Genomic DNA, 25947 nt, shown 5'->3' on the forward strand with positions numbered 1-25947 from the left:
AACCAGTCTTTCCTCAGCCTAAGCGTCAGTGTGACAACACACAGAGACTGAGCGCCTTCGTGGCGAAATTGCCCGTCTTAGGGGTTGACACCACTAATATGTGATCTGGCGCCACGGTTGAGACCACCAAGGAGCTTGCTTGCGGAGCAGATGGGCCCCTCTTGAACACCTGTGGCCTTCTGTGCTGCTGGGTGGGCTGTGGAAACTGAGGCAGGAACCGACTCACTTAGGTCATGGTTCTGACAATGATTCTCAAACTCGAGTCTGCATCCGAGCTGCCAGGAGAGTTTGTTAAAACAGATTTCTGGGCTTCATTGCAGACCTGATTCAGTAGGCCTAGGGCGGGCCCGGGAATTTGCATTTCTAATGAGGTCCCAGGTGATGCTGATCTCGCGGCTGGTCCTGGATCCCCTGCAGGACTGCCTTAGAGCAAGAGTGAGAAGTATTTCAGGCCGTGAGTGGGAGAGAGGAGGCTGCTGGCGGCAGTGTTTGGCACTCTGGGTAAAGAATAGCAACATCTAAAGAGGAATTTTTATCGTTTTGCTGGGCAATGTGTGATTTAAATCCTTTTCTATGAAATCTTCAGTTAAAGGTCAATTTCCATTAATAAGCTGTAAATTTGAATCTATTCTGGAAATGCACTGAAGTGCTAATGAGCCTGGGATCACCCGGGCCACCCATTGGTGGTCTGCTCTACCTAGATTACTAAGAAGGTCATGGTCTGCCTCCTGGGATGTTCTGATAACTTTATTGGGTGACATTTGCAAGGAGACCCCTGGTGTTAATAACACAGCCTTTGGTGCTGGTTCCCACAAAACAGTCCCTAAGAGAATTTTCCCGCAATTGTCAGGATTTGCTGGTGAAAGTGGGCCCAGGGCAACGAAGGTGCAAGGTCTTAAGACTCCGAGAGCTCCATGTTGAACACTAGAAGGTTGTTGGAGGTACATGAGAGCTTTTGCTGGGCAAAAGGGGTCTTTCTTACCTTGTAAGTCATAAGGCGGCAATTGCCCCAGGAAATGTGCGAGAAAGAGTCATTGTGTGCCGAAGCTAGGCTGACCCAAGCCCTCTCCATCGAAGTCCAGTGGACTGGGCAGGTCATCACTTGGGATTCATTACTTAGAGGTGGGTGACCCCGGAGCAACCAGAGACCCTGACTCTCACAGGATTGGGGGGCTGGTACTAAAGCAGGGGGTGTGTTGGGGATGCAAGAAAATCAAGATATTTGAAGATGTGGAAAAGGTAGGGAAGAATATCCCATGATTGTATTAGTTGGGTCTTTGGGTCGCAAGGACAGAAATCCAACTCAAATTAACTTGAGGAAAAAGGAGGATGTATTTACTTATATAACAGGATGTCCAAAATATAGGCTTCCGGTACGGCTGGATTCATGCCTCAAATAAAATCACCGTGTCTCTCAGTTCTCTCTCTTCCTCCTCCTCTTCTTCCCCTACTCTCTGTCTCTTTCTTCCTCTATCTCCCTCCCTCTCTGATGGCACATGGGAGTCCCACATTTCTTTGGTCCTTATAGCTTAAAATTTCAGAGAGATTATAATATCTTATCACATACCTCTGGCAAACATTCCAGAAAGAACTCTGCCTGGCCAGGTGCTCAGCCTTAAATAGATGACTACAGCCAGAAGGAGGGACCTCTAATTGGCCTGCATGTGCTTCTTGGGTAGAACCAGCTGAACCCAACCCTGACCGAGCCCCATCCACAGGGAAAGGGCCCTTCCTCTGAAGGGGAGATTACAGGGGCCCCTGGGTGGCTCAGTCATTAAGCGTCTGCCTTCGACTCAGGGCGTGATCCCTGGGTCCTGGGATCGAGCCCCACATCAGGCTCCTCCCCTGGGAGCCTGCTTCTTCCTCTCCCACTCCCCCTGCTTGTGTTCCCTCTCTCGCTGGCTGTCTCCCTCTCTGTCAAATGAATAAATAAAAAATCTTTAAAAAAAAATAAATGAAGTGGAGATTACAGCCAGACCAGAGAGGACTGGTCCCTGCTTACACACTTTCACTATGCACATTGGACCCCTGCTCAGAGGTTTGCTGTAGCAGCGAATTCACCCAGGCCGAGCTGGCCTCAAGAGCATGGGGCGGGGGGGCGTCCTGGTCACCTTGCAGACTCCTTTGTTGGTAGGGCAACGAACTTGCAGTTGGCTTTTTTTTTTTTTAAGATTTTATTTATTTATTTGACAGAGAGGCAGCGAGGGAGGGAACACAAGCAGGGGGAGGGGGAGAGGGAGAAGCAGGCTTCCCGCTGAGCAGGGAGCCTGATGTGGGGCTTGATCCCAGAACGCCGGGGTCACGCCCTGAGCCGAAGGCAGACACTTAATGACTGAGCCACCCAGGCGCCCCTGCAGTTGGTTCCTTAACACAGAGACACGCCCATGAGAGTTTCGAGCCCCGTTCCCTCCAGGGAGAGTAGTGAAATAAATAAAATTGATCAATAAATTTTTTTCTCGTTTGAGAACCGCTGCTCCATACATATATTTGACTCAATTTAAGTTCAGAGGGACCACCTACTATAAAAACTAAGACTTACGTTACAGGTTTATTGATCAGTCTGAATTTAGAGGGGTATGAACCTGAACCTGTTTTATAGCCCTCCCACCCCTGACGTCGACCACATACTATCAGGTTGTACTTTGCCATCCCTTAGCATCTTGGGCAGATTTCTTCACTTTTGGTCGGTTCTATTGTTCAAATTTAGTCTAATTTATTATGACTTAATTCTAAAGCCTCAGTCTCACATCCATTGGACATTCTTCCTTTTCTTTTTCTTTATTTTATTTTTTATTTTTATTTTTTTTAAGATTTTTTTTATTTATTTGACAGAGAGAGAGACAGCCAGCGAGAGAGGGAACACAAGCAGGGGGAGTGGGAGAGGAAGAAGCAGGCTCATAGCAGAAGAGCCTGATGTGGGGCTCGATCCCAGGACTCTGGGATCATGCCCTGAGCCGAAGGCAGACGCTTAACCGCTGTGCCACCCAGGCGCCCCCCATTCTTCCTTTTCTGCTCATGAGCTGGATTCGGGGAGAAGGTATGATCTGAAGTACAGAGGAGACATTTCTACTCTTTGACTCCTCTTCCCACTGGGGCACTGTGGTGTGGGATGGGACAGCAGGCCTGGTTCTGGAATTACTCTAGGGGAGCTGGCAGTGGGGTACAGGTGGGGGACACAGAGATTCTGTTTGTGGTCTGTCTGGTCTTGGCTTACTCTGGGCCCATCTGTGGCTGGTGGCCTTAGCTCTAGGATGGTCTTGTGAGGACAGGTTTTCTGAGGGTCTGTCATGGAGAAGGACAGCTGTGGCTCTCTTTGGCTTCTCCAGTGGTCCGTGCCCCCCCTGCTCTGTACCCTTTACAGAGCCTGAGAAACCACTGGGGTCTTCTTCCCGCTGCCTGATTAGGGCTGAGGGGAATGGACATTAGGGATCCCTTCCCCTGAGTCTCTTCCCCCGCCTGAGCCTCCTGTCTTCAGACACCGCTGAAACAGGCACAGCCTCCACGTTCACACAGAGCCCCGAAACTCCTGTAGACACAGGTCAGACTCTCCCCAAAACTCTATCCCCACCACCGACAGAGCCAAGAGCGTCCCCGTCTCAGCATGCACCCAGCCTGGAGCATTAAGATGAGAGCTGCCTCCTGCAGGCACCCGTACTCTGCAGCCTCCATAAGTGAGCCTGATAAATGCTCCCCCGACGTGACCTCAAGGTGAAGAGTCACAATGGGAGGGGCCGAAGTGAGTTACTTTCCCACTTTCTCCTACCTCTTTTCTCCCACTCATCTCCTCCCTGTGGCCAGAAGAGGGTGGGGAATGGTAACTGGGTCGGCTTCCTCGGCAATCTGGCCCCAGTTGCTGACAAGCCTCTTTAGGGAATATGGGTTACCGAACACCTGGTGTTTCCAGCAGAGGCTCTGCTGCCAGTCCTGTTCACGGTCCTCTTACACTTACTATTTGCAGCCTCTTTCTACATATATTGTCTCAGATGACCTCACAATAATCCTGTGAGACATCCAGCCCGCAGGGAAACGGGCTCAAGCCCAAGGTCACATAGCGCAGTGGTGATGGTGGGATAGGAGTCCAGCGTTGCAGCCCCTGGCACCTGTCCTCTCCCTGCTATTCCATGCAGATGGCTCAGCGTCACTTGTCTTGTGGTTCTGGCAAACTTAAAGCAACTAGCCAGAAAAACAGCTTGCTCCCTAAGGCCACGGAGCAGCTGACAGTGGAAGGTTTGAGACATGGGGTTTCCTTAGAGAAAACACCAACTTGTTCAGATCATGGGTCCTGACTGTTGTTTTCCTAGGCCAAGGCCACATGACTCCAGGGAATCTTGAGTTGGCTTCAGTCAGCCAGCTGCGCCTGCCCTCCTGGGGTGGGAGAGGAGGCGGGGAAGGCTTATAAGTTGGTCCTTCCAAAGCGGAAAACTGGGCATCAGCTGACAGGGCTGACTGGCCAGACCCTGTGCTCTATTCCCATAGAATACCCACCCAGGTCATGCAGGGTCAGGGCACCATCTGTGCCTTCTGGATGGCTCCGTCTGGAATGACTCATTTCCGCACGTGGTGGGTAGGGGTTCATGGTTATACTCTATAGTGGCCAGAGTACATGGCCACTAATTTTCTAATCAACAGATGGGGGAGCCCCGGCTATACACAAGAGGCTCCTTTCTTCAAGTTGAAGTAATGACGATGAGCATGAGACCCTCTTACGCCCTCATCCTGGGCAGAAGTCTCCCCAGGGTTAGGGTGCGGTGAGGCACCACCCAGATGGGCCGGGATCATATTTCCCCGCTGAAGAGCAAAGCCCTCACCTTTGACAGAAACAGTTGTTCCATTTTCAAGAATTTCGTGAGCTGGGGCGCCTGGGTGGCACAGCGGTTAAGCGTCTGCCTTCGGCTCAGGGTGTGATCTCGGCGTTGTGGGATCGAGCCCCACATCAGGCTCCCCCGCTATGAGCCTGCTTCTTCCTCTCCCATTCCCCCTGCTTGTGTTCCCTCTCTCACTGGCTGTCTCTCTCTCTGTCGAATAAGTAAATAAATAAAATCTAAAAAAAAAAAAAAAAAGAATTTCGTGAGCTGATTCTTAAGCACAGCCATGATTTTAAAATTGAATTATAAAAACTTACAATTAAGTACATGATGTTTCAGACCAACTGTAGTGGGGCGCCTGGGTGGCTCAGTCGGTTAGGCATCCAACCCCTGATTTCGGCTCACGTCATGATCTCAGGGTTGTGAGATGGAGCCCTGCGCCGGGCTCCACACTGAGTGGGGAGCCTGCTTGAGATTCTCTGTCTCCCTCTGCCTCTGCCCTTCCTCGCCTCTCAGATAAATAAATCTTTTAAAAAACAACAACGACAGTAGCAAATACTCAAAATTCCTCTGTTCCTATTTATTTTACTCCATTTTACTATTGTGTCTGTTCTTACGGTGATTGACATTTATTGACATTTTTGATGGGAGTACAATACAATGATATGCTACAGTTCATGTTTTTCCAACTCCCCGTTAGCAGCACCACTGGCAGTAAATACTTTTCCCTTTGTGTGTTAGTTCGTCAACTACATAACCTTGCCATCGTAACACAAAAGCAGCTACAGACGGTAGATAAATGAATGGGCATGGCCATGTTCTAATAAAACTTTATTTACAACACCAGGTGGTAGATGAGATGTGGCAGGCCATAGATTGCCAGGCCCTGGTCTGGACTTAAGAAAACCATGGAGAAACTGTTAATAATGAAGATTAAATGTAAACATGTATTGTGTCTCTAGTTGTTCCAATTGTATATAAGACAAAAATGGAGACGATATTCTTCCAGAATTCAAAAACAATTACCGGACACAGCAAAGAATTAATCACGTCCCTCTTGCATGACTGACGTTCCATCACACAGCTTCATTGTTTCGTTTTTGTCTTCCTCGTGAATGTAAATTAAAATATCCACCACGGGTTGGCTAACGATAAAAAGTTCAGCAAAAATCACTGAGCGCGTTCTGTGAGACTCGACTGGCTATGTGGAGTTTACAGTAAAGTGTACCGGATATTTTAGTATTATTTGTAAATTGTATCATACACATCCTTGCTATAAATCACATATAGAATAAACATACATATATGTATATATTTCCCCCCAGGGAGCCGGTTGTTAAATATTCCCATTGTGCTGCTGCCCGAGGGACACCTACATAAAGGGAGACCTAACTTTCCAAAACACATGTTGAAGACAAGACCGAAGGGAAGGGGAGGGATGTTAGGGATGGAGGGATGATCGGGAAGGCCCTCCAACGTGGCCTGGAAGGCTTCGTGGAGGACTAGGGCCCTAAAGAATCGTAAGACTAAACATGAGCAGCGAGTGGCTGCACTTCGGGCAGGTGAACAGCACGAGCGAGGAGTAGAGGTCCGAACGGCCCGACTTGGTGGGGTTACCAAAGGCGTGCGTCAGCCCTGGGAAGCCGTGGGGATGACGTGGGGGCTGGAGACGTCTCATGACGTGGGAACATGCTATGAGATTGAGTCCAAAAACGCCAGTTACAAAATGGATACATTCCCGTTAAGAAGGAAAAAAAATACATTAGAAGAAAATACACTTAAATGTGAATAGCTCTGGGTGATCGGATTATAACTGACGTTGGTTTTTGTGCTTCTTAATACTTTTCTGTACCTTCCTATCATTCCAAAGTGGTGTGTATTGCTTTGATAATCATAAAAAAAGGCGTTTTTCGCGTATGAGGGGCAAAAAGCAGGCTGCCCCAAGCACGAGAGCATGGCTAAAGCCACAGCCAGGAACAGAGCACATCTGGCCTGGTGTAGCCCAGGGGCCCCTGAAGGCAGGTGCAGAGGAGGGGTGTAGTGGGGACCAGGGAGTGCCCCCCTCCTGGGAGGATTGCAGGAGCACACGGGCCACCACCACTGATGCCCCACCCCCCACTCGGGCCAGTAGCCTATCCACACAGGGGCTTTGCCCCACATAGGGGGTCCACACAGGGGCTTTGCCCCACCCCTTAACCTCCCGTCTCTCTTTTCTCCCTGACGTACTAGTTTGCAAAGGTTTCCCCTCCCCATTCACAAAGGCAGAACAAATTGGGAAAAACAGGAGATTCTCTATCTTTTTATTTTATTCTCTATCTCTTTGTTATTTTCCCAACTGAAGAAGCATGTATTTTTTTTTTCAAGTGCACCCGATTCACAGAATTGGAAAATTGGAAGGGCTCCTGGAGAACATCTAGTCCAACTCATTTCTTTTGCTACTAAGGAAATAGAAACTAAGAAGGTCAAGTGGCATACCCAAGGGTACAGAGCAAGGTGGAAACTAGTCTCCAGCAGAGATGACATCCAGGGCCTGGCACCTTTATTCTCAGCATCCAAGTACTGCCAAATGAGCCCCGGGGGCTCCCTGCCACGTAGTGTGAGCTGAGCAGCCCTGGGCTTCAGAGCATGGAAGGTCTTAATTCTTCTTCAAGCTTACCCGTGGAAAGCAGGATTACCTACAAAGCACACAGCTTATTAGTTGCCACTTGCTTCTCCAGGGCAGGGCCACAGCAGCCGAGCTTTTCCCCAATTTGTAGACCACACACCCGTCACAGCTCCCTCAATGCATCACACCCGCTTCCTCCCCACCCACGGTGGATGAGACCCTCGAAGCTGCCTTTTCCTTAAAATCTTTCAACGATGAAGGTCATGTCATTTTGTGATCAGTCCCCTTCGTGGCTAATATCTTTACTGGCCAAGCCAGCCAGGTAAGCCCATTTGGTACCCAAAAGGGCGAAAACACTGGCTTCGTCATTTTCTCCATATAAAATTGACCAAAGTGGCTATAAGGTAAGGATTTTCACCTTGCACTCCTACACCTAGCAGCCTCTGCCATTCACACAGTTCCTTTTCCTGTTCCTCCTGGACCAAAGCCCGTGTCCTCATCCTGCCACGGCTGTGGGCCCCTTGGTATGCTCCGCACGTCCCTTTCTGTTGGATAGGCCATGTTGTAAGTCTTGAATGATATGCTTCTGGAGTGCAGGGGACATACCGGTTTCTGCTTTTTCTGACCAGGAGCAATCTGTAGCTGGAGGATTAAGAAATACATTTTCATGGGGGGCGCCTGGGTAGCGCAGTCGTTAAAGCGTCTGCCTTCGGCTCAGGGCATGATCACGGCGTTCTGGGATCGAGCCCCACGTCAGGCTCCTCTGCTGGGAGCCTGCTTCTTCCTCTCTCACTCACCTGCTGTGTTCCCTCTCTCGCTGGCTGTCTCTCTGTCACATAAATAAATAAAATCTTTAAAAAAAAATACATTTTCATGAGCTGAATAATAACAAAAATTAAATGGCAAAAGTCCTTGCTGTCCCTAGTAGCTGGAGAGCTTTAAAAAAAAAAAAATGAGTACCTATTTTAGTTTTTTACTCCTACAGAGACCGGGAAAATTCCCGAAAAAAATGTGTGCCCATATATCTTGTGCCATGCTTCTTCAAAGGAGAATAAAATTTTAAACGGGGTCATCAGGAAGAGCTTACTAAATGTGAAGCCCGCAAACTGGCCTTTGAAGTCGGGGCGTGGACGTCGCCCAGCGAGGTTGGCCTGTGCTCCGGCTGGAAGAGTAGCTGAGCCTCCCCGCCATGGCCCTCAACCTCATGCAATGAAAGCGTTAAAACCAATCACACGACCACTTGGTTTGTTCGTTGTACTGGTGTGTACGCCGTTGCTGCTGTTTACAGCAGGAAGATCGTCCCCACCCCCGGCTCTTTCCACCAAGTCAAAACACCGAGGACAACACCTAGGACCACACCTTTGAAAGAACAGTGTCTGTTGAGGCTCTCCCACTTCTCATCCCTCTGCCTTGGATACTTTGAGCTCTTAGACCAGCTTTCTGCCAGAGCCGAATACTACTCTTGGTTCCTTTCGCCATGAGAAAAGCTCAGAAACCAAAGAACTCCATGCTGACCCTCTTTCCAGTAGAATCTGGGTCATCCTTATGCCCTGGGAATTACACACCCGGTACACCCGTCTCTGCCCGTTGTCCTTGACTCCAGTGTCCCAGTAGAATGGGGACTATGGGGGTTACAGAACCTTCTGGAAAGGGTCCCTGCCAACTATCTCTCTGGCCTTTAAGAGATGCTTTAGTTGTGCATTAGGTCGACCCCAATAACACCACTGTGGTCCTTACATCTGTGGCTTTATTATTTTACTTTTACTTTTTTAAGTTTTTTTTTTTAAGATTTTATTTATTTATCTGACAGGGAGAGAAAGTACAAGCAGGGGGAGTGGGATAGGCAGAGGGAGAAGCAGGCTCCCCACTGAGCAAGGAGCCCAACACGGGACTTGATCCCAAGACCCTGGGATCATGACCTGAGCCAAAGGCAGACGCTTAACTGACTGAGCCACGGAGGTGCCCCTATGGCTTTATTATTTTCTAATGAATATTTAAGAGGAAAAGCAACTAGATCATAGAATGGTGAGAAGGCCATAGCTCTCCCTTGGCGATGGGCATAATACGTTCTAGGAGGGAGAGTCAGAGGACTCACTTCATATTTTTTAGGTGAGAGAGGCATCGTCTAGTTCTGCTGGGACAACCTCAGCCTTTAGTCGTTGAAAGCCAGTGGCCTAGAGGACATTAGGCAGGGCTGACCTCTCTCAGCCCAAGAAGACCTCTTTGAATTCTAGTCAAAAAAAATCTAGTGGCCAACCTTTGACCTTTCCCAGCAAGCAGGAGTGCCACAGAAAGCATCTTCTTAGAGATTCTGCTTTGGGTAGTGTTCCCTGGGGGGCACATATTCACTGGTAAGGTTGGATTTTAGTCCTTGCTTAAGTTTCGTGCGACCATATTTTCATAGCCTTTGAAGAACTGGCTTCATTGTTTTTTTTTCCCCCCTTCTGGGATCCCTTTTAGAAAGTTAACAATAAATACATGCGTACATAAATCAAAGCCAAAATGACATAACAAGTCCCAGGCTTGGTCCAGGTTTTCCAGAAAGCAGCAATTGCCGGGGGAAGTCGCGCCCACTCCTAAGAACAGAGAAAATAAAAGAGAGCCCCACCAGCAGACAGGTGTTTTGTACTCCCTCTAAGGAGACTTTTACATTTACGGGAAAACAAATAAACATTCCCCCGAACTGGGCTTGGCCCATAATGAAGCAGAAAGCAGCCCTGGGCTCTGGGCCGGGTTCTGGCTGCATTGGCTGCTGTCACAGGAAGGAACTGGAGAGTGCACACCCCCGTCCCAAGGACGCCTGATCTAGAACAGATACTGGCTCCTTTTACTCTTCAGAGAGGAACCAAGTTATCTTAGAGCCTCACGGGCCCCCGTGCACGCAGCACGGCTTCCTCCCTGGCACGAAGGCCCCGGGTGGCCCTGGGCAAGGCCCTTGGGTTCCTCTGACATCAGAGCAACAGTGGGCTGTGGGGACAGTTGGCTGCACTTGACAAGAACGGGCCTCTCCCACTTGCCGAAGAAGGGAAACCATCCTTCGGATTCATCCTGAAGGCAAGGCGGCGACGGTCTCGGCCTCGGGCTCTCTGCCTCCAAGCCTGCCAGTGGATTCCGAGGTCGGCCCTGTGGGGTCTGCTCTGGGTGCCCTTGCAACTCCTCGTGAGCCCCACTCAAGCCTGATCCAGAATACCCGAAGCCCCTCAGCTCCCAGAGCCTTGGCCTCCGACCGGTCTGGCTTCTGTCTTTAAGGACATTTAAAACATAGCTCTGAGATGAGGTTTGGGCCTTTTCCTGGAATTCTAACTCTGTGTGAAGCAGTGAGGGAGGGGCTTTGGGCAAGTCAGGAGTTGAGAACAGCTCGTAGGGCAAGAGGTGGTGCTGAGCTACGGGGTGACAGGTGCATGGGAAGGGAAGGAAGGCCTGGATAGGAGGCAGCACGTGCAAACAGCCATGGTGGGCTCTTGGGGCCAGGGACCACCCACCCAGCTGGAGAGGGGGGGCTTCGACGTTTCAGAGCCCCGGACTGTGTGCCAGACGCACTACCAGCCCTTCACTTAGGTTATAATCCTAACTGTCACCTTCGTTCCCACCCTGTAGGGAGCTTTTCCAACATCTCTTCCAATGCCTGGGGCACTCAGGCCCCAGGACAGTTCTGTTGCTCGTTCAAGGACCGTCAGCTAGGAAGGGGTGGGCTGGGCTGCTTAGGAGTGTGGACTACTCATTTAGCCTCTTTGACCCATGGTTTTCTCATCTGTAAGGGGATAGTGGCCACACTGGTGCTTCTCCAAAACAGGGAGCATTCAGGCCTTCGAGCAGAGAAGCGGCTGGAACATGGGGGCCCTGTTTGGGCCTGGTCCACGGGCTGGTTGCAGGGGAAGAAAGCAAGCCAACAAGGCCAGCTTCCCAGACACGCAGAAACGCAGAGGTGAGGGGGGTGGAGCAGCGCTGAGGGGCAGAGTCTCAGGGGGTTACTGCTGCGAGAGAGTCAAAGCAAGACCCAAGAAACACTTCAAAGGAAAAAGTAAGAGCACTTGGAGATTGGCTGGAATAGTAACAGTGACAAAAGCTAACACTTACTGAGGGTGATGCCCGTTGTCCCGCCGAGTGCTCAACTCCCGACCTTCCCCGCAGCGGGCCTGGGATCTGAACTCAGGTGGCCTCAGTCCAGAGCCTGTGTTCTTCGTCTCCGTGCAATACCGCCTTCTCGCCAGGTGCTGAGGGAAAGAACAACGCTCTCCTTCAGGCCTCTAGTCACATTGACTTTCTTGGCATGCCTCCTCCCCTCCTGGGTGAAAACTCCCTTCAAATTCCAGGTTTCAGCTCCACCTTACAATTCCCACCCATCTACACCTACCTGCCCCTGTTTGCCCTGCAGTGCGGGCCTGCTCCCTCGTCCCCTCTCCCACCCAGCCAACGTCCACGCCTCATCCTCTGAGCTGGATGCTGAGTGTCATCCCTCTGCCCTTGGAGTTAGGCCCCCTTCCTCTTTGCTTCCATCATCCCTACCTGCTCCAGCCATGCACACACCGTAGTCATATTTTTTGTGGGCTTGTTCATATTTCCGCCTCCCCCATAGGACTGTGAGCCCTTGGGACTAAGGCCCAGCCTGGGCATAGTGCATGGCGTAGAGTGGGTGCTACGTAAATGTTGATGAGCGACTTAACACGACTGATTGATCAACTGGTGTAATTAACTAATTGACATCTGGGTCCAGGACAGGAGTCCTTCTGGCTCCGGCCCCACCCTATCCCACTAAACAGGATCACATTTACTATTTACATAAAGGTGTTCTGCGTCGTCCTTGAAAAGCTGGCACCAGTGGTCCCCTTTTTGCCTTGTCGATAATCCATCCGTTTAGACACACACACTCATACACATGAACGTGGGCACGCGCTCACACACGTGCACTCACGCACACACATACACACTTCTTCCCTGACTGCACCCCAGACCAAAGCCAAAGAAACGAAGGCCGCTTCCCTGCCCTGTTCCAGACATCCAGACAAATTAGTTCTAAGCACGAGAGGAGAGACGCTCCCCGGGGCAGGGCAGGAGATGGATGGGCCTGCTGAACTGACCAGCAGCAGTAAGGCTCGGTGGGGCAGGGTAATCAGCGCTTGGCTTCCCTCTCCTATGTGGGAGGGGCACAGCCCTGGCTCAGAGGCGGCTCCGGATCATTCTCCACTCCCCCCACACCCCCAGTGCTGAAGGGAACGTGGGAGCTGAACTCTGGCCTCTGCAGGCCCAGGCAGAGGGAGCAGGCCCGCGAACCCCTTCAAGGACAGCCCAGCTCCGCCCCCGCCGGGCCTGCCTGCCAAGACAGGTCAGTGCAGTTATTCTCGGTCCTCATTAGCACTTGCACAAGTTCTGGAATTAATCCTGTATTGCTACGTGGCCCCAGAATGCTGCCGACTCAGCCGTGCTTTTGAAGTCGTTGTGGGAGAGTCCAGGAAGTGGATCCCACTCTTTCCTCCCCGCGGGGACCCACCAGAGCAGCACTGCTGTAGAGAGAGGAAGCCAGGAGCCAGTCCCCCAGCCTCCCTGCCGGACTACCACGCTCGTGTCCCCTGTGGACCACTGCGATGAGAAGAAAGTCATGCGTCATTTGCTCCAGGGTCCTGACAGCAGCCCCTTGGCTCTGAGCAGAGCGCTGCTGCAGCCCCGCAGTCTTTCCAGTCTCGGTGCGTTCCGTGACCTCCGGGAAGGGGCTCAGCCCCCCAACACCTGCCTCTAGTACCTGTCCTGTCCCCTCACAGGCAAGAACTGTGATCGCCTAGGGGAGTGGCTCTGACGTGTAAGGAAGCATGTCAGTGGGACTGTGTGGCCACAGAAAGCTCTCTGTGCCCTCACTGCACTCCTGTGGGTACTTTGGAGGGAGCAACCAGAGACCCTTACCCCCCACAGCTGATTGGCGCCCAGTTGCTGGTTCCTCTCTGCTGCCTGAAAGTTGCTTTAACCGTGGAAGACAAAGAGCAAAGGACAGACTCAAAGGCTGTGGCTCCCCCTGGGCCCTGAGCAGTGCCAGCACTGGGTCAGCTCAGACAGGTGTCTGGGGGACCAAGGGTAGGAAAGAAGGGGTTCCAAGTGCCCTGGGCTAGCACCTTCTCACAAGCAAAACAAACAGGGCCGGCTGCAGGGTGGGGGGCTGTAGCACACCCGAGACCAGCGACCACGGAGACTCCGTGTCTTTTTACTGCATCTGGGCATCTGCCAGCCTGTCGTGTGTCTGAGAGACAAGGGGAAAGTGATTGGTTTCCAGCCCAGTGAGAGCGTAGTAGGCACTGGCCCAGAAACATCACCCCCTCAGCCCCACCATGCCCCTCTCCATCTTTGCTTATTAGAATCACACACACACACACACACACACACACACACACACACACACACACACAGGCAACGTCCCAGCCGCCTGACCTCTGTCCCAACATCCTTTACTTTTTCTCTCCAGGTTGCCTAGAGGCCGTTTTGCCTCAGGGCCTGCAATGGTCTATCCTGGTGTTCATGGCGGGGGCGGGGGGGGGGGGGGGGGGGGGGAGTCAGATTCCCCACCCCCACCCCCAGCCTCATTACACTATTTCACCTGAGAATGAGTTGTTGTGGGGTTTTTTTTAAAAGATTTTATGTATTTATTTGAGGTGGGGGGGGAGAGCAAGAGCAGGGGGAGGGAGAAGCAGACTCCTGGCTGAGCAGGGAGCCTGACCCTGATGCGGGGCTGGATTCCAGGACCCCGAGATCGTGACCTGAGCCAAAGGCAGACTCTTAATGGACTGAGCCACCCAGGCGTCCCCTGAAGATGAGTTTAAACCAACCAACCAACCAACCAACACCAACCAACCAACCAACCAACTAACCAACCAACCAACCAACCAACCAACCAACACCAACCAACCCTTTTCTGCCACGTTATTCCTCTCCGACCCTCCTCTTCTGACTCCTTCGCACCCCTTGCTTCACACGGGAGGCACCCCGGCTTCACTCCTCCGAGCTTCCTTGTCTCGGGCTCCATCCATTGGCCGAGATCTGACTCGGGCCTCACCTCCCCAAGGAGCTTCCAGTCGTCCCCCTTCTCTGAACACTGTCACTCGCGGCTAAACTTACCGAGCACTCAGGAGCCAGGCCGTGCGCTAAGGCCACCGCGAGCGCCATCGTCTGCCACCTCCTCCACGACCCCGGGGCCCTCGCTCACCAGAGGAGGAAACCGGAGTTTGCCAAGAGTGTGCCTGACTCGCTCAGGGCCACGCGGACTCGCGGCCAGGGGGCGAGGTGCAGACGGGAGTGGGAACCGGAGCTGCGGGCGGAGCGCCTGGGGAGGCCCGAGCGCGGGGCTTCCGCGGCTGCTTCTAACGCCTCCGCCGTGGAAGGGGGCGGGCGACACCCCGTTGGAGCAGGGGCCGCTTTCTGGGTCGGTCTCACCGGCAGCTGTCTGCGCGCACCGGGAGGTCCGCACCTCTGAGCGGGGCTGCGGTTTGCGTTCCTACAGCTCCGACAGCCGCTCCGGGAAGTTCAGGAAACCCTACGACCAGCTGATCGAAGTCTGCAAGTGGGAGTGTCCGCAAAGATGCTTTTGCTGCTACAGGAGTCTATGCCCCAGACCAAATTAAGCTTTGGAATCCACTGTGCTCTTTCCTTTCCCCTCTCTTGCTGTGGGATGTCCCTAAGGCGACAGCCCACGCAGACCCCAGCTTCCTGCCCACGGCTCACCTCCAGGCTGCGGCACCTGCCGCCTTCACCCCCTCAGGGCCCCTGCAACCAGCGCCGGGTCAGCCACGCTCCTCCTCTCCGCCTGGAGATGACACGCATTCGTCTCCCCCCCTCCACTGCCCTCTCCCCAAGCCCTCCCCTGCCCTCTCCCTCGGGGACCCACGCTGGGTCCTACCCTACCTACCAGCTTGTCCAGTTTCCCAGCACTCTCTCAAGGACCCTCACCTTCTTTGCTCATCTGGGAACAAACATCAAAGAAAGGCACTCATTTAACTTTGAACGTTTGATTTCCCAGGACATCTTGAGTGACTCTCAAATACGAGGTCAATACAAATACAATCATTTCAATTGCCTGATAGTAAACGTTTCTGACCCAAAGAGTAAAAAGCTTTTGGAGTGATGGTTCCATTGATATGAGAGTCACAATGACAGGTTTCAGAGATGAAAGTAATGGATCAGAAAATAGAACCGTAGAGGAAGCACAGATGAAAGGCCAATAACCGCATTTGAAATCCAAAGCTTCCACTCGAGGGGGAAATTTGCCAAAAGCACTATGTTGTGTTAAAGACATCATGATGCAAGAAGCACACGTTTGCTGTCTGCTCAAGCTTTCATCTCGGCCCGCATACGTGTCACTTGCCACCTGAAGGAGCGTGGCCTTCGTTGTGGCTGCTTCGCAGGCCGGCGATGACAGTCAGGACAGTGCCACAGACACTGCGGCCGGGCGCTGCCCCGAGTCACCGAACGGCCTCCGAGAGAGAGAGAGAGAGAGAGAGAGAGAGAGAGAGCACCTAGCTCCCAGCCACAGGGTGAGCCGAGCCAGATACAAGCCTGCTTTCCCACATCCCTAGACTTCGGCAGAGTTTTTCGCTAAAAGAGCCCATAATGACAAACAACTAGTACAAACAAAGCATTTTATTTAGAGCAAGATTTAAAGACACATGAACATTAAGTATCTGAACCGCCGTTCTTGAGCAGTTAGTCACTTCAAACTAAGCCCGTCCTCAAGTCCTCTCATATTTCTGCAGAAGGCAATTTTTCTACCACACCTTCCACCTTCTTGGGGTCAGTCCCTTCCAAGTGTCTTGTTTTTCTAGAACTTTCCGTGGCTTTATCAGGCATCGAAACACGTAGGGTCCTTCTTCTACTTTACCTTTAAAGTCCAAATAAAAGAATATTACTACGACTGGTTTGCAGCGGAGTAAAGAAAAGCCCCATTATTGCAGCCCTGTCATTTCCTTGGGCATTCGGAGTTTCTGTATCTTAGCCCTCCAGGGATCAGAGAAAGAAGATTCTCTGGCACGTATGCCCTACATTTGCCTGTGTCACTCCCGTCCTTCCCACCAGAAGAGGTTGTTTACCGCCTCCCTACCCTCAGTTCTTTGCTCTTCGGAACAGGATGTGTTTATTGATCGACTGATACTTATTTACAATTGGTACTTTTGAGCTGCGGAAGTTTTTCCACTTGGCCTCTGACACAGCCTGTGCCCTAATGAAGACTTAGGATTTTAAAAAATCACACTTACAGATAATTCCATGAAATTGCACGGCAATAATGGAAAAGGTTTTACATGGGAGATTAAGCGACCCATTAAGTAAGGATTATAGGAAATGACCGATGTGCAGGGCTGGACTGGACCAAAGAGACAAATGTCGCGTATCCAGCTAGAAGTGGGCTGATGGGTGATGGGGAGGAGTCCAAAAATGATTCAGTAAGGTGGGGGGAGAGGAGCGAAGAACTTAGACCAGGCATCCTCACTCCTAGGAAATCCGCTACTGCAGGAAGGCTCAGACAGGTCCTGGGGGTGCAGGGGCCGGGAGGTTAGAGTCTGAGAGTACAGCCATCACAAATGACACATCCGAAGAGTGCTCTCTGTCCTCTGTCATCGTCTCTACTCTCTGCGGCGTGTGGTCAGTCTAGGTGTAGTACACAGGAAAGTAGAGAAAGAATCATAGACCCCAATGTCTATCACTTCTTTTTTTTAAATATTTTATTTATTTATTTGTCAGGGAGAGAGAGAAAGAAAGAGCACAAGCAGGGAGAGTAGCAGGCAGAGGGAGAGGGAGAAGCAGACTCCCCACTGAGCAGGGAGCCCGATGCGGGATTCGATCCCAGGACCCTGACCTGAATCACAGGCAGACGCTTAACAGACTGAGCCACCAGGTGCCCCTGTATCACTTCTAATTAACACGGGGGCAGAGGAGTTAGATCTTCTGGCGGATATCTGAAAATCCTCTGAAGTCCTATCAAGCCCCAGCTCTGATGATGAAATGCCAGTTCTAAAATAAGAAGACTTCAGGGCGCCTGGGTGGCACAGTGGTTGAGCGTCTGCCTTCGGCTCAGGGCGTGATCCCAGCGTTCTGGGATCGAGCCCCACATCGGGCTCCTCCGCTGTGAGCCTGCTTCTTCCTCTCCCACTCCCCCTGCTTGTGTTCCCTCTCTCGCTGGCTGTCTCTATCTCTGTCGAATAAATAAATAATATCTTTTAAAAAATAAATAAAATAAAATAAAATAAAATAAAATAAAATAAAATAAAATAAATAAGAAGACTTCGTCCCCAAGCCAACAGGTGTTTGGGCTGTCATCATTTTGCTTTTTCGAAACTCATGTGTAATTTCACTGTGAAGTCTCGTCTGTGTGATTAATAGGAACCACTTATATAAGATTATTTGGAAAATCTTACTAGTCCTGAGGTATCTATCTCCCCATCTCCGTGACGTTGTCTTTAACACAGTGAGGCATTCTGAAGGAGCATTTGGTCAACCTTCCACCTCGTCAACCTAGAAAGGCTTTAGAAATCCCCCATACTCTTCAAGATGGCCTTTATCAGATACCTGGGTTCCATGAAAGGTAGATTAATAGTTTCCATCTTGCCTACGGTGCATTCCCTAATCATTTATAGGACCTCGGACCAGCTCCTTTGCCAGATGGGTCTCAGTTTTCTTACCTTTAAAATTAATCAATAGACTACATTATTTCCACAGCTTCTTTAAGGTCTAAGGATCTAGTGTTATTTTAAATATTTCGTTAGCTATCTTGACTGAACTCGCATTACAGGTGAGAAACGGGCTCCAAAGAGAGAAATTCTTCTGGGTTTGTACCCATTAGGTCAGAGCCAACCACTTTATATGTTGTTGGGTTACTCCTTGCTGAATGTGTCGTGACCTTGTCCACATCGAAGATCATCTATTTTTCTGCCCATTCATGTGGCCCTATTGCATTATCACCATCAGCCGAGCATTTTATCTCCTGGGACTCATACACCTTCTTCCTTCTCTTTCCGTATCACATAAAACTCTTCTATGTTATTTCAATTACTAAGTAAAGTCACTTTTCACATCTCTTCATTCAGAAAATTATCCCAATTTTTTATGAAATGCCTTTATTCTAAAGAATAACAATTCCGATTTTCAAAGTGCTTTTCAGACATCCACTGACTTACCTGACCCCTCACAACAATCTCATTGTTTTGTTGTTGTTGTTGTTGTTGTTTGTTTTTTGTTTTAAAGATTTTATTTTTATTTATTCGACAGAGATAGAGACAGCCAGTGAGAGAGGGAACACAGGCAGGGGGAGTGGGAGAGGAAGAAGCAGGCTCCTAGCGGAGGAGCCTGATGTGGGGCTCGATCCCATAACGCCAGGATCACGCCCTGAGCCGAAGGCGGACGCTTAACCGCTGTGCCACCCAGGCGCCCCGCGTTGTTTTTTTTAAATAAAAGTAATTTGTTATGCAACATTCCTACCTATGTTTGATAGTTATAACAACTTCTTTCCCTGGCAAACTTTGGCGTGAAATTTCATCAGTTTTTTTTTCTGACAGTTAAAATGGTTTTCATTCATTGTACTCTTCCCCAAAGACTTGCTTACCTGGGCAAAGAAACCTGGTAGACCAATGAAGCGTGAACCCAACTCACAGAGGGTCACTGGAACTGAGAGCTGAAGTGGCCTTCAAGGATCATCTGTCTCACCCACCTCGAACATGGGCCCTCTCGTTTCCAAGGACCAAAAGGTGCTTGCCTCTGGCGCTCCCCTATGTTGGGGTGCAGAGCCTTTGCTTATGGGCTCCTTATCTCTGTGAGCTCCCCTGAGCTCACCATTCCTAATTTGCACATATTGGGTCCCACTTGTTGGCTTTTCCTGGTCCCCTGTTGTGAGCCTCTTTTTTTGTTGTTGCTTTTCAAAGCTGCCCTTTTCCCAAGATGGCCGCTTTGACTGAATGAATCAGCTGCAGCGTTTGTGGTCTGCTGCCAGGTTTGCTGGGAGGCAGCTTTCCTGGGCTTCCATCAGGCTTTTAAAGAGCCCTCTGGTCTTCCTGCCGGCTGTTTGCTCTGCTCCTTTTTCCTCCTAATTAATGCCTTCGTCTTATCTGAGTGGCCTGTTCTCCAACATCGCAACTGAGTGATTGATGTGTTTTGTTGTGTTTTCTCTTGGAGCCCTCCCTATCTGCCCAGACTTGATTTAATTGGGGTTTGCTCCCTGTGATGTAGACTGATTAGCCCACTAGGTAGCCCTTACATCAAATCCTGCTCACCACTTAGAAAAACCACAGCTAAAGATTGTTCGGCAAGTCTCAGCGTTCACAGGGTTTCCCACCGAGGGTCAGGGTTGGCTCAGCGGTGGAGAGCTTGGGCTCTGGGGTCAGCTGGAATTGCCTCTGCCACAGTGCCCTTGACAAGGTAACGAAGCTTCCTGAACTCCAGTCTCCGAATCTGTAAAATAAGAATTATAGGACCTACTTCATAGAAATGTTGAGAAAGTAAACTGAAATAATGCATATGGAAAATGCTCAGTATCTGGTACGGGCCCAATGAGAGTTATTTCTGATGATCCCACTCAGCCTCTGGGGATAGGCAGGGCAGCTCATCTTACCCCTGGATGACGGATGAACACGAATACACTGGGCCCATAAAGGTCACGTGGCTTACCCTATGCCACGCGGCGGCTGCATGAACCACGGCAGGCACTGGACCCCCAGGCTCTCTATCCCTCTCCCCAGCAGTGCCTCTCAGAACCAAGACCTGTGTCCTCTATGACAGTGGTTCCCAAAGTGTGGTCCCCAGACTCCCAGCATCAGCATCACCTGGGAACTTGTCAAACATGTCTACTCTTGAGTCCCAGACCTAATGAGTCAGAGGCCGAACAATCCAGCTTTCAGCAAGCCCTCCTGGACTCTGAAGCAATCTCAAGTTTGAGAACCACTGCTCTATGGAATAATGAATTATCTTTTTTTTTTAATGATTTTTTATTACATTATGTTAGTCACCATACAGTACATCCCCGGTTTCCGATGTAAGGCTCGATGATTCATTAGTTGCGTATAATACCCAGTGCACCATGCAATACGTGTCCTCCTTACTACCCATCACCGGCCTATCCCATTCCCCCACCCCCCTCCCCTCTGAAGCCCTCAGTTTGTGTCTCATAGTCCATAGTCTCTCATGTAATGAATTATCTCTTGATCTAATTCCTGAGATGGAGGGATCCCCTCAAATCCTGGTGTGATCCCCAACATGAGTTCACCCATCCAGCCCTGTGACCGTATCCTCTTTGCGATACCATTGAACTACGGAGTGGTTTTCACGCCTGGACTCACATTAGAATCATCTAGGGAACTTTTTAAACACACAAAGGCCCACCCCAGACCACTTAGCGTTTAGTCATAAAGACAACTAGGAACACCCTATGCACACCCCATGGGACTCTGCTAATCTGGGAATATGTTTACCTCATTAAGGTTTGTGTGCTTTACAATCCACTTCCAGCAAATTGTTCCTTCCCTTCCTGTTCACCTAGGGTCCTCTGTCCACTTATTTGCACAGCTGCTAACATTTCTATAGAGATATTTACTTATACCTCAGCTTTGCTGCCCTGTCCACACCCAGAGTTATTCTGCTTGATCTAAAAATAGTGACAAGATATGATAAGCACTCAACACTGACTCACTATAATTCTTGTTTTTTGTCTAACTTAGAAGGAATAAGGGCAGATAGTTTTATGAGCACGTTGGACTATTAAGGATCTTAAGATCACTCCCTGGCCCAGCAGGGTCACAATCATACACAAGGTACCGGATACCTAAGAAAGAATACAGTGTCAGCCTTTCTCACCCTCACAAGGGACAGGAAGACATGGCTTGCGCCTGAAGCCATAGTGAGGCCTTCTGCTGCAGCCCCTCTGAATCAAAGGTCAGCAGCCTCCAAAAAAGGGCCACCTCCACTTTTCCAACTGAGTCAGATAAGGAGGCTGAGAATCTATTTTTTTTTTAAAGATTTTATTTATTTATTTGACAGAGACAGCCAGCGAGAGAGGGAACACAAGCAGGGGGAGTGGGAGAGGAAGAAGCAGGCTCCTAGCGGAGGAGCCTGATGTGGGGCTCGATCCCAGAACGCGGGGATCACGCCCTGAGCCGAAGGCAGACGTTTAACGACTGCGCCACCCAGGCGCCCCGGAGGCTGAGAATTTTGGGGTTGCCTTACTTACCCCAGGAGGCCCGGCCACTGTGTTCATAGCCCAGACAGAGGAAGACCCTGGTCTTTGCAGGACTCCTTCCACAGAAGTGACCCTGCCCTCTAGTAAAAATGTGGTCTGTGGATTCCCATTATTAACAAATACAGCTCCTGGGGAAGAGGCAAGAAAAAAATAGAGAAAAAGCCAGGTGCTCCTGCTCTAGCACTTTCCCCAAGGCTGTAGGGTTGATGGACATTGAACCCTGTAGAGACCAAGAAGAATTTCCCTCTGAACATGGGGACAGCCAGGTTTCATGGGGCCTGAAGCCCCATATAGCTTGGGATAGGAAGGGGAGGCTCACTTTAAGATAAAGAATACAAAGTTACAAATACAAAATTAGGCATGAAATTTCAAAAGGGGCCTTGCACACTGGGGCCTAAGTTCGAATTCCTTTTGCTCCAGAGTATTTTCCCCTCCACCTAGATTCTTTTAAAAACCGTTCTGGATTTTTTTTTTTTAAATCGATCACCCCCAGGTGGACCTCCTTCAAAGTGCTAGACAACTTTCCGTCATCCTCATTATCTTCACGATGTATTCTTTGAATTTCAAGAGACTCTGTAAATGGGAAATATGTTCGGAAAAAAAGGGTATTCACCTGTAAAACACAAAGACCAGCATTTAATTTATTGACTTTATTTTTTACGAGGTAGTATATTCACATGGTCCATTGTTCAAAAGGTACAAAAGGATATATAGTGATAAGTTCTGAGTAAGTTTTATATACTTTAAAATAAAATGCATTATTATAGGGGCACCTGGGTGACTCAGTCGGTTGAGCGTCCAAATCTTGGTTTTGGCTCAGGTCAGGATCTCCTGTGTCCTGGGATCCAGCCCCTTGGGCTCCCTGGTCAGCAGTGAGTCTGCTTGAGGATTCTCTCCCTTTGCCCCTCTCCCCACTGGTGCACAAACGCACGCATGCTCTCTCAAATAAAAACAAATCTTTAAAAAAATTAAAAATGCATTTTATAATACATTTTTTAATTTTAATTTTTTTAAAAGATTTTATTTATTTATGTGACAGAGAGACAGCCAGCGAGAGAGGGAACACAGCAGGGGAGTGGGAGAGGAAGAAGCAGGCTCCTAGCGGAGGAGCCTGATGTGGGGCTCGATCCCATAACGCCGGGATCACGCCCTGAGCCAAAGGCAGACGCTTAACGACTGCGCCACCCAGGCGCCCCTAATTTTAAATTTTTAAAAATTTTTAAAATAAAAAAAAATTTTACTTTATTTTTAAAATTTTTTTAGAAATTAAAAGAAAAATTTTACTTTTACTTATTTTTTACTTTTTTTAAAAATTTTACTTATTTCCTTTATTTATTTGTCAGAAAGAGAGCACAAGCAGGGGGAGCGGCAGTCAGAGGGAGGAACAGTCAGAGGGAGAAGCAGGCTCCCCACTGAGCAAGGAGCCTGATGCAGGACTTAAACCCAGGACCCTGGGATGATGACCTGTGCAGAAGACAGACACTTAACCAACTGAGCCCCCCGGTCATCCCAAAGTGCATTTTTTTCTATTAAGAAAGTAATACTTGCTTAATACGAAGTTTTTAAAAACAAAAATACAGAAAGAATCGCATTTTAACCCATTATCCAAAGTCAAAACTTAAGCTTTTTCCAAACACCTGCCAAACAGGAGTAGATAAAGGCAGAGACCTGTCCTTTTGTCTGTCTGACTTTCATCCTCCTAACACCTAAGACTTTTCCAATCTTTCCAGTAATGAGTAAGAAACAGGCTTCCATAAAGAAAGGTAGAAAGAATGGAAGCATAGTAGCATTTTGTGGGGAAAATTATAAGCTTTTGAAATGTATGGAGCCATCAGGCCATACCCAGTGGTCTAAGAGTCTAGGCCAAAGACGGTGGCCTTCAGCTCAAGGAGCAATTCCGTTCCATCGGGGGTGACCGCCTTACGGAGGACCACGGATGACGCCGGGCTCAGTGTGAAGAACGCCGTGATCCATTAGCCATGTCTGTCACGCTCATGGAGCAGTGGGGGGTGAGGGGGAGACAATCTGAGTGCCACACATGTATCATAGTGGTCTAGGCGTAAGTGGAGGTTTGGCTCAAAGAACTGCCTAGAGTCAGGGCTCCAAAAACGAGAATCAACTGAGTAAATTAATGAAAGCAAACAGAAATACATGGCTATCCAGTCCTCATCGTGTAGAGAGGCTGACGGAGGGCAGGCGCCTGCAAGTCCTCCACCCTTCTTTCCCCGTCACCCAGCGACAGCTGTCCTTGCACGCAACACTGCCCCAGCCAGGACGGCTCCTCTCCTACCCTCTGCTACCGGATCTTGCTTGTCTTCCCACTGGAGTGCCCAAGGGGCAGGGGCCTGTCGTGCACTTTCTCTCACTACCTTTGTCCAGGCCCCAGAACCCCTGCACAGGCCGTGAGCTTCCCACACTTGACGGATGTATGGAAGCTCTTTGGCTCCAAAAAGTGTCGGGTCACACTCCTCAGCCCCTCAGACATTTACGGGGTACTCGCTCTGCCCTTCGTATTCAGAGATGAAGACAATCTAGACCCTGCCCTCAAGGGGCTTACAGTCAGTGAGGGGAATAAAGCGCGTACATAAATCGTTATAATTAAATAATAAATCACAGTACCATAAATTTACTGATTTAAAATGCAATTCAATTAGGATACTTATTTCAATTAGAAATAAGAGAAACTAAGTGCCAGGTATGGACGCTTATATACTGTACGTAACAGAATCTTTACAATGGCCCTGTGAGGCTTACTAATATTATTACTAATATTATCCCGATTTCCAAATGAAGAAACTGAGGCTTCGAGCTTTTAAGTCACCCACCAAACTAGTCAACGGAGAAGCCATAATTCAAACCCAGGTTTGCCTGTGTCACAAATAAAAGGTCCTTTCCGTTTGGGTTTGAGCAAGAAGGGTGAGTGGTTTGGGTCGCTTTGAAACCACCGCCACGACCCTCACCCTCCAGGGTCGGCCCAGGGGAGCTGGCCAGCAGCCACAAGCGTCCGCTGCGGTCCTGGCTACAGGGACCCAACATTTCAACCACGGCTCGCCCCACCCCGGCCCGGGCCCAGCCGCTGAGCCCCGGGGATCCGCTCAGAGCCAGAGCCCAGAAGGCGCCGGGGAGCGAGCGCTGCCTGCCTTTACTGAGCACATGCTGCGGGTGGGTTTCAGGAGACCGGAGAGAGGCGGGGAAACCGAGGAGAAATCAGAGATCTGCCAGAGTCGGAGACGAGCCACAGGAAATGCTTTCGTCTAAAAATATGCCATTTCTGAAAGGAAAACAGTCATTAGAGGGTGTGAGAAGCCCCCGTGGGGAGGAAAGCAAAACAGTGAGACTCACAGGGAGGCCAGTGGAACAACAGAGAAGCCCATTACCCACCCACTTCCTGCGCGATTAGCGAGACTTTGGGAGGATGAAAGGCACGCAGACAAACTGACAACCCACAGCCAGAACTCCAGGGGAAATGTCTGGGGACAGCATCCCGAGATGCAGCCGGGAGGTAGGAGGAGAGGAAACCGTTCCAGTTAATATTTTTCTCGCATCAGCTGGTGCAGCTATAGATTTGGCTAAAGTCTCCTGCATACTTCCTATTGCCAGGCCCGGTGAGGGGCTTCGCGGACGATGTCCCCTGCAGTCCTTTAGACCATGCAAAGAGGGAGGAGCATGCGCCTTAGAGGTTAGGTGACCCGTCTGAGGTCCTGAGCTGGCAGGGGACGGAGACCGGGCTTTCTCTGCTTCCCTGACCCCAAATCTCTCCCTCATTCCCAGTCTGCCAAGCTGCCTCTGATAAGACCAAGGGTCCCGACCATCCCCAACCTACCCAAGTCGGGGCCAGTCACTCCGATTTCGCTGGAGGACTATGGCTGTTTCACATTCTTTATCTTGTCTCGCGTCATAGCAGATCTTGTTAAAAGGAAATTCGCCATCATTTGTTCATGACCCTTTGTCAGCCCCACCAGCTCCATGGACTCACCAGGAGTAGTGCGGTCTTGGGATGGGAAGGTAACACCTCGGCCGCTTGATCCCAGGTCCTATCCCAGGTCCTTCTACATCGGTCATGAAGCAGCTGTCCCTGCTTGCTGAGAGCTCCTGGGACGGGGGCCGGGGAGCGGAGGAGGAGGGGACAGTTCCTGCAGGGGCATCCTGACTGTTAGGGAGCCCATCCTCCGTGCTGGGAGCAGGAAAGAGTGCTTGAGACGCATTTCCCGTTCTACCCTCCTCCACCCTGACACAGGTGATTTGTCACCGTCTTGTAGAGGAGGAAATAAAGTGTCCCTTCCATCGGACCCAGATCCAGCTCCTCTGCCTCTCACTCACGTGTCAGAATTTGGCTTCTGGGAGCA

General features: G+C 50.2%; 2 protein-coding genes across 4 annotated transcripts in view; one reads left to right on the plus strand and one right to left on the minus strand.

The window, feature by feature from the left end:
- The window catches only part of LIPC (lipase C, hepatic type), a 154054-nt gene that overhangs the window by 36201 nt on the left and 91906 nt on the right, over positions 1 to 25947 (plus strand). The gene's annotated exons all lie outside the window — the stretch shown is intronic.
- LOC148107037 (uncharacterized) lies at positions 6338 to 15139 on the minus strand. Of its 3 annotated transcripts, none has more exons than XR_015723174.1 (5): positions 14509 to 15139; positions 11488 to 11624; positions 9897 to 9986; positions 8017 to 8052; positions 6338 to 7480 (listed from the first exon to the last, which is right to left on the minus strand). XR_015723174.1 is itself a non-coding variant. In XM_087859172.1 (4 exons), the coding sequence occupies exons 1-4, from the start codon at positions 14554 to 14556 to the stop codon at positions 7458 to 7460; spliced, it is 432 nt and encodes a 143-aa protein (XP_087715298.1). In that variant the 5' UTR covers positions 14557 to 15136; the 3' UTR covers positions 6338 to 7457. The 3 variants fall into 3 exon arrangements, 1 of the variants encoding a protein (XP_087715298.1); XR_015723173.1 differs by having other exon boundaries at positions 7829 to 8052; positions 14509 to 15136; XM_087859172.1 differs by lacking the exon at positions 9897 to 9986 and having other exon boundaries at positions 7829 to 8052; positions 14509 to 15136.

The sequence above is a fragment of the Ursus americanus genome, chromosome 36, assembly GCF_024610735.1.
Source record: "Ursus americanus isolate L20-20 chromosome 36, mUrsAme1.1.p, whole genome shotgun sequence".
In the NCBI taxonomy this organism is placed as follows: Eukaryota; Metazoa; Chordata; class Mammalia; order Carnivora; family Ursidae; genus Ursus; species Ursus americanus.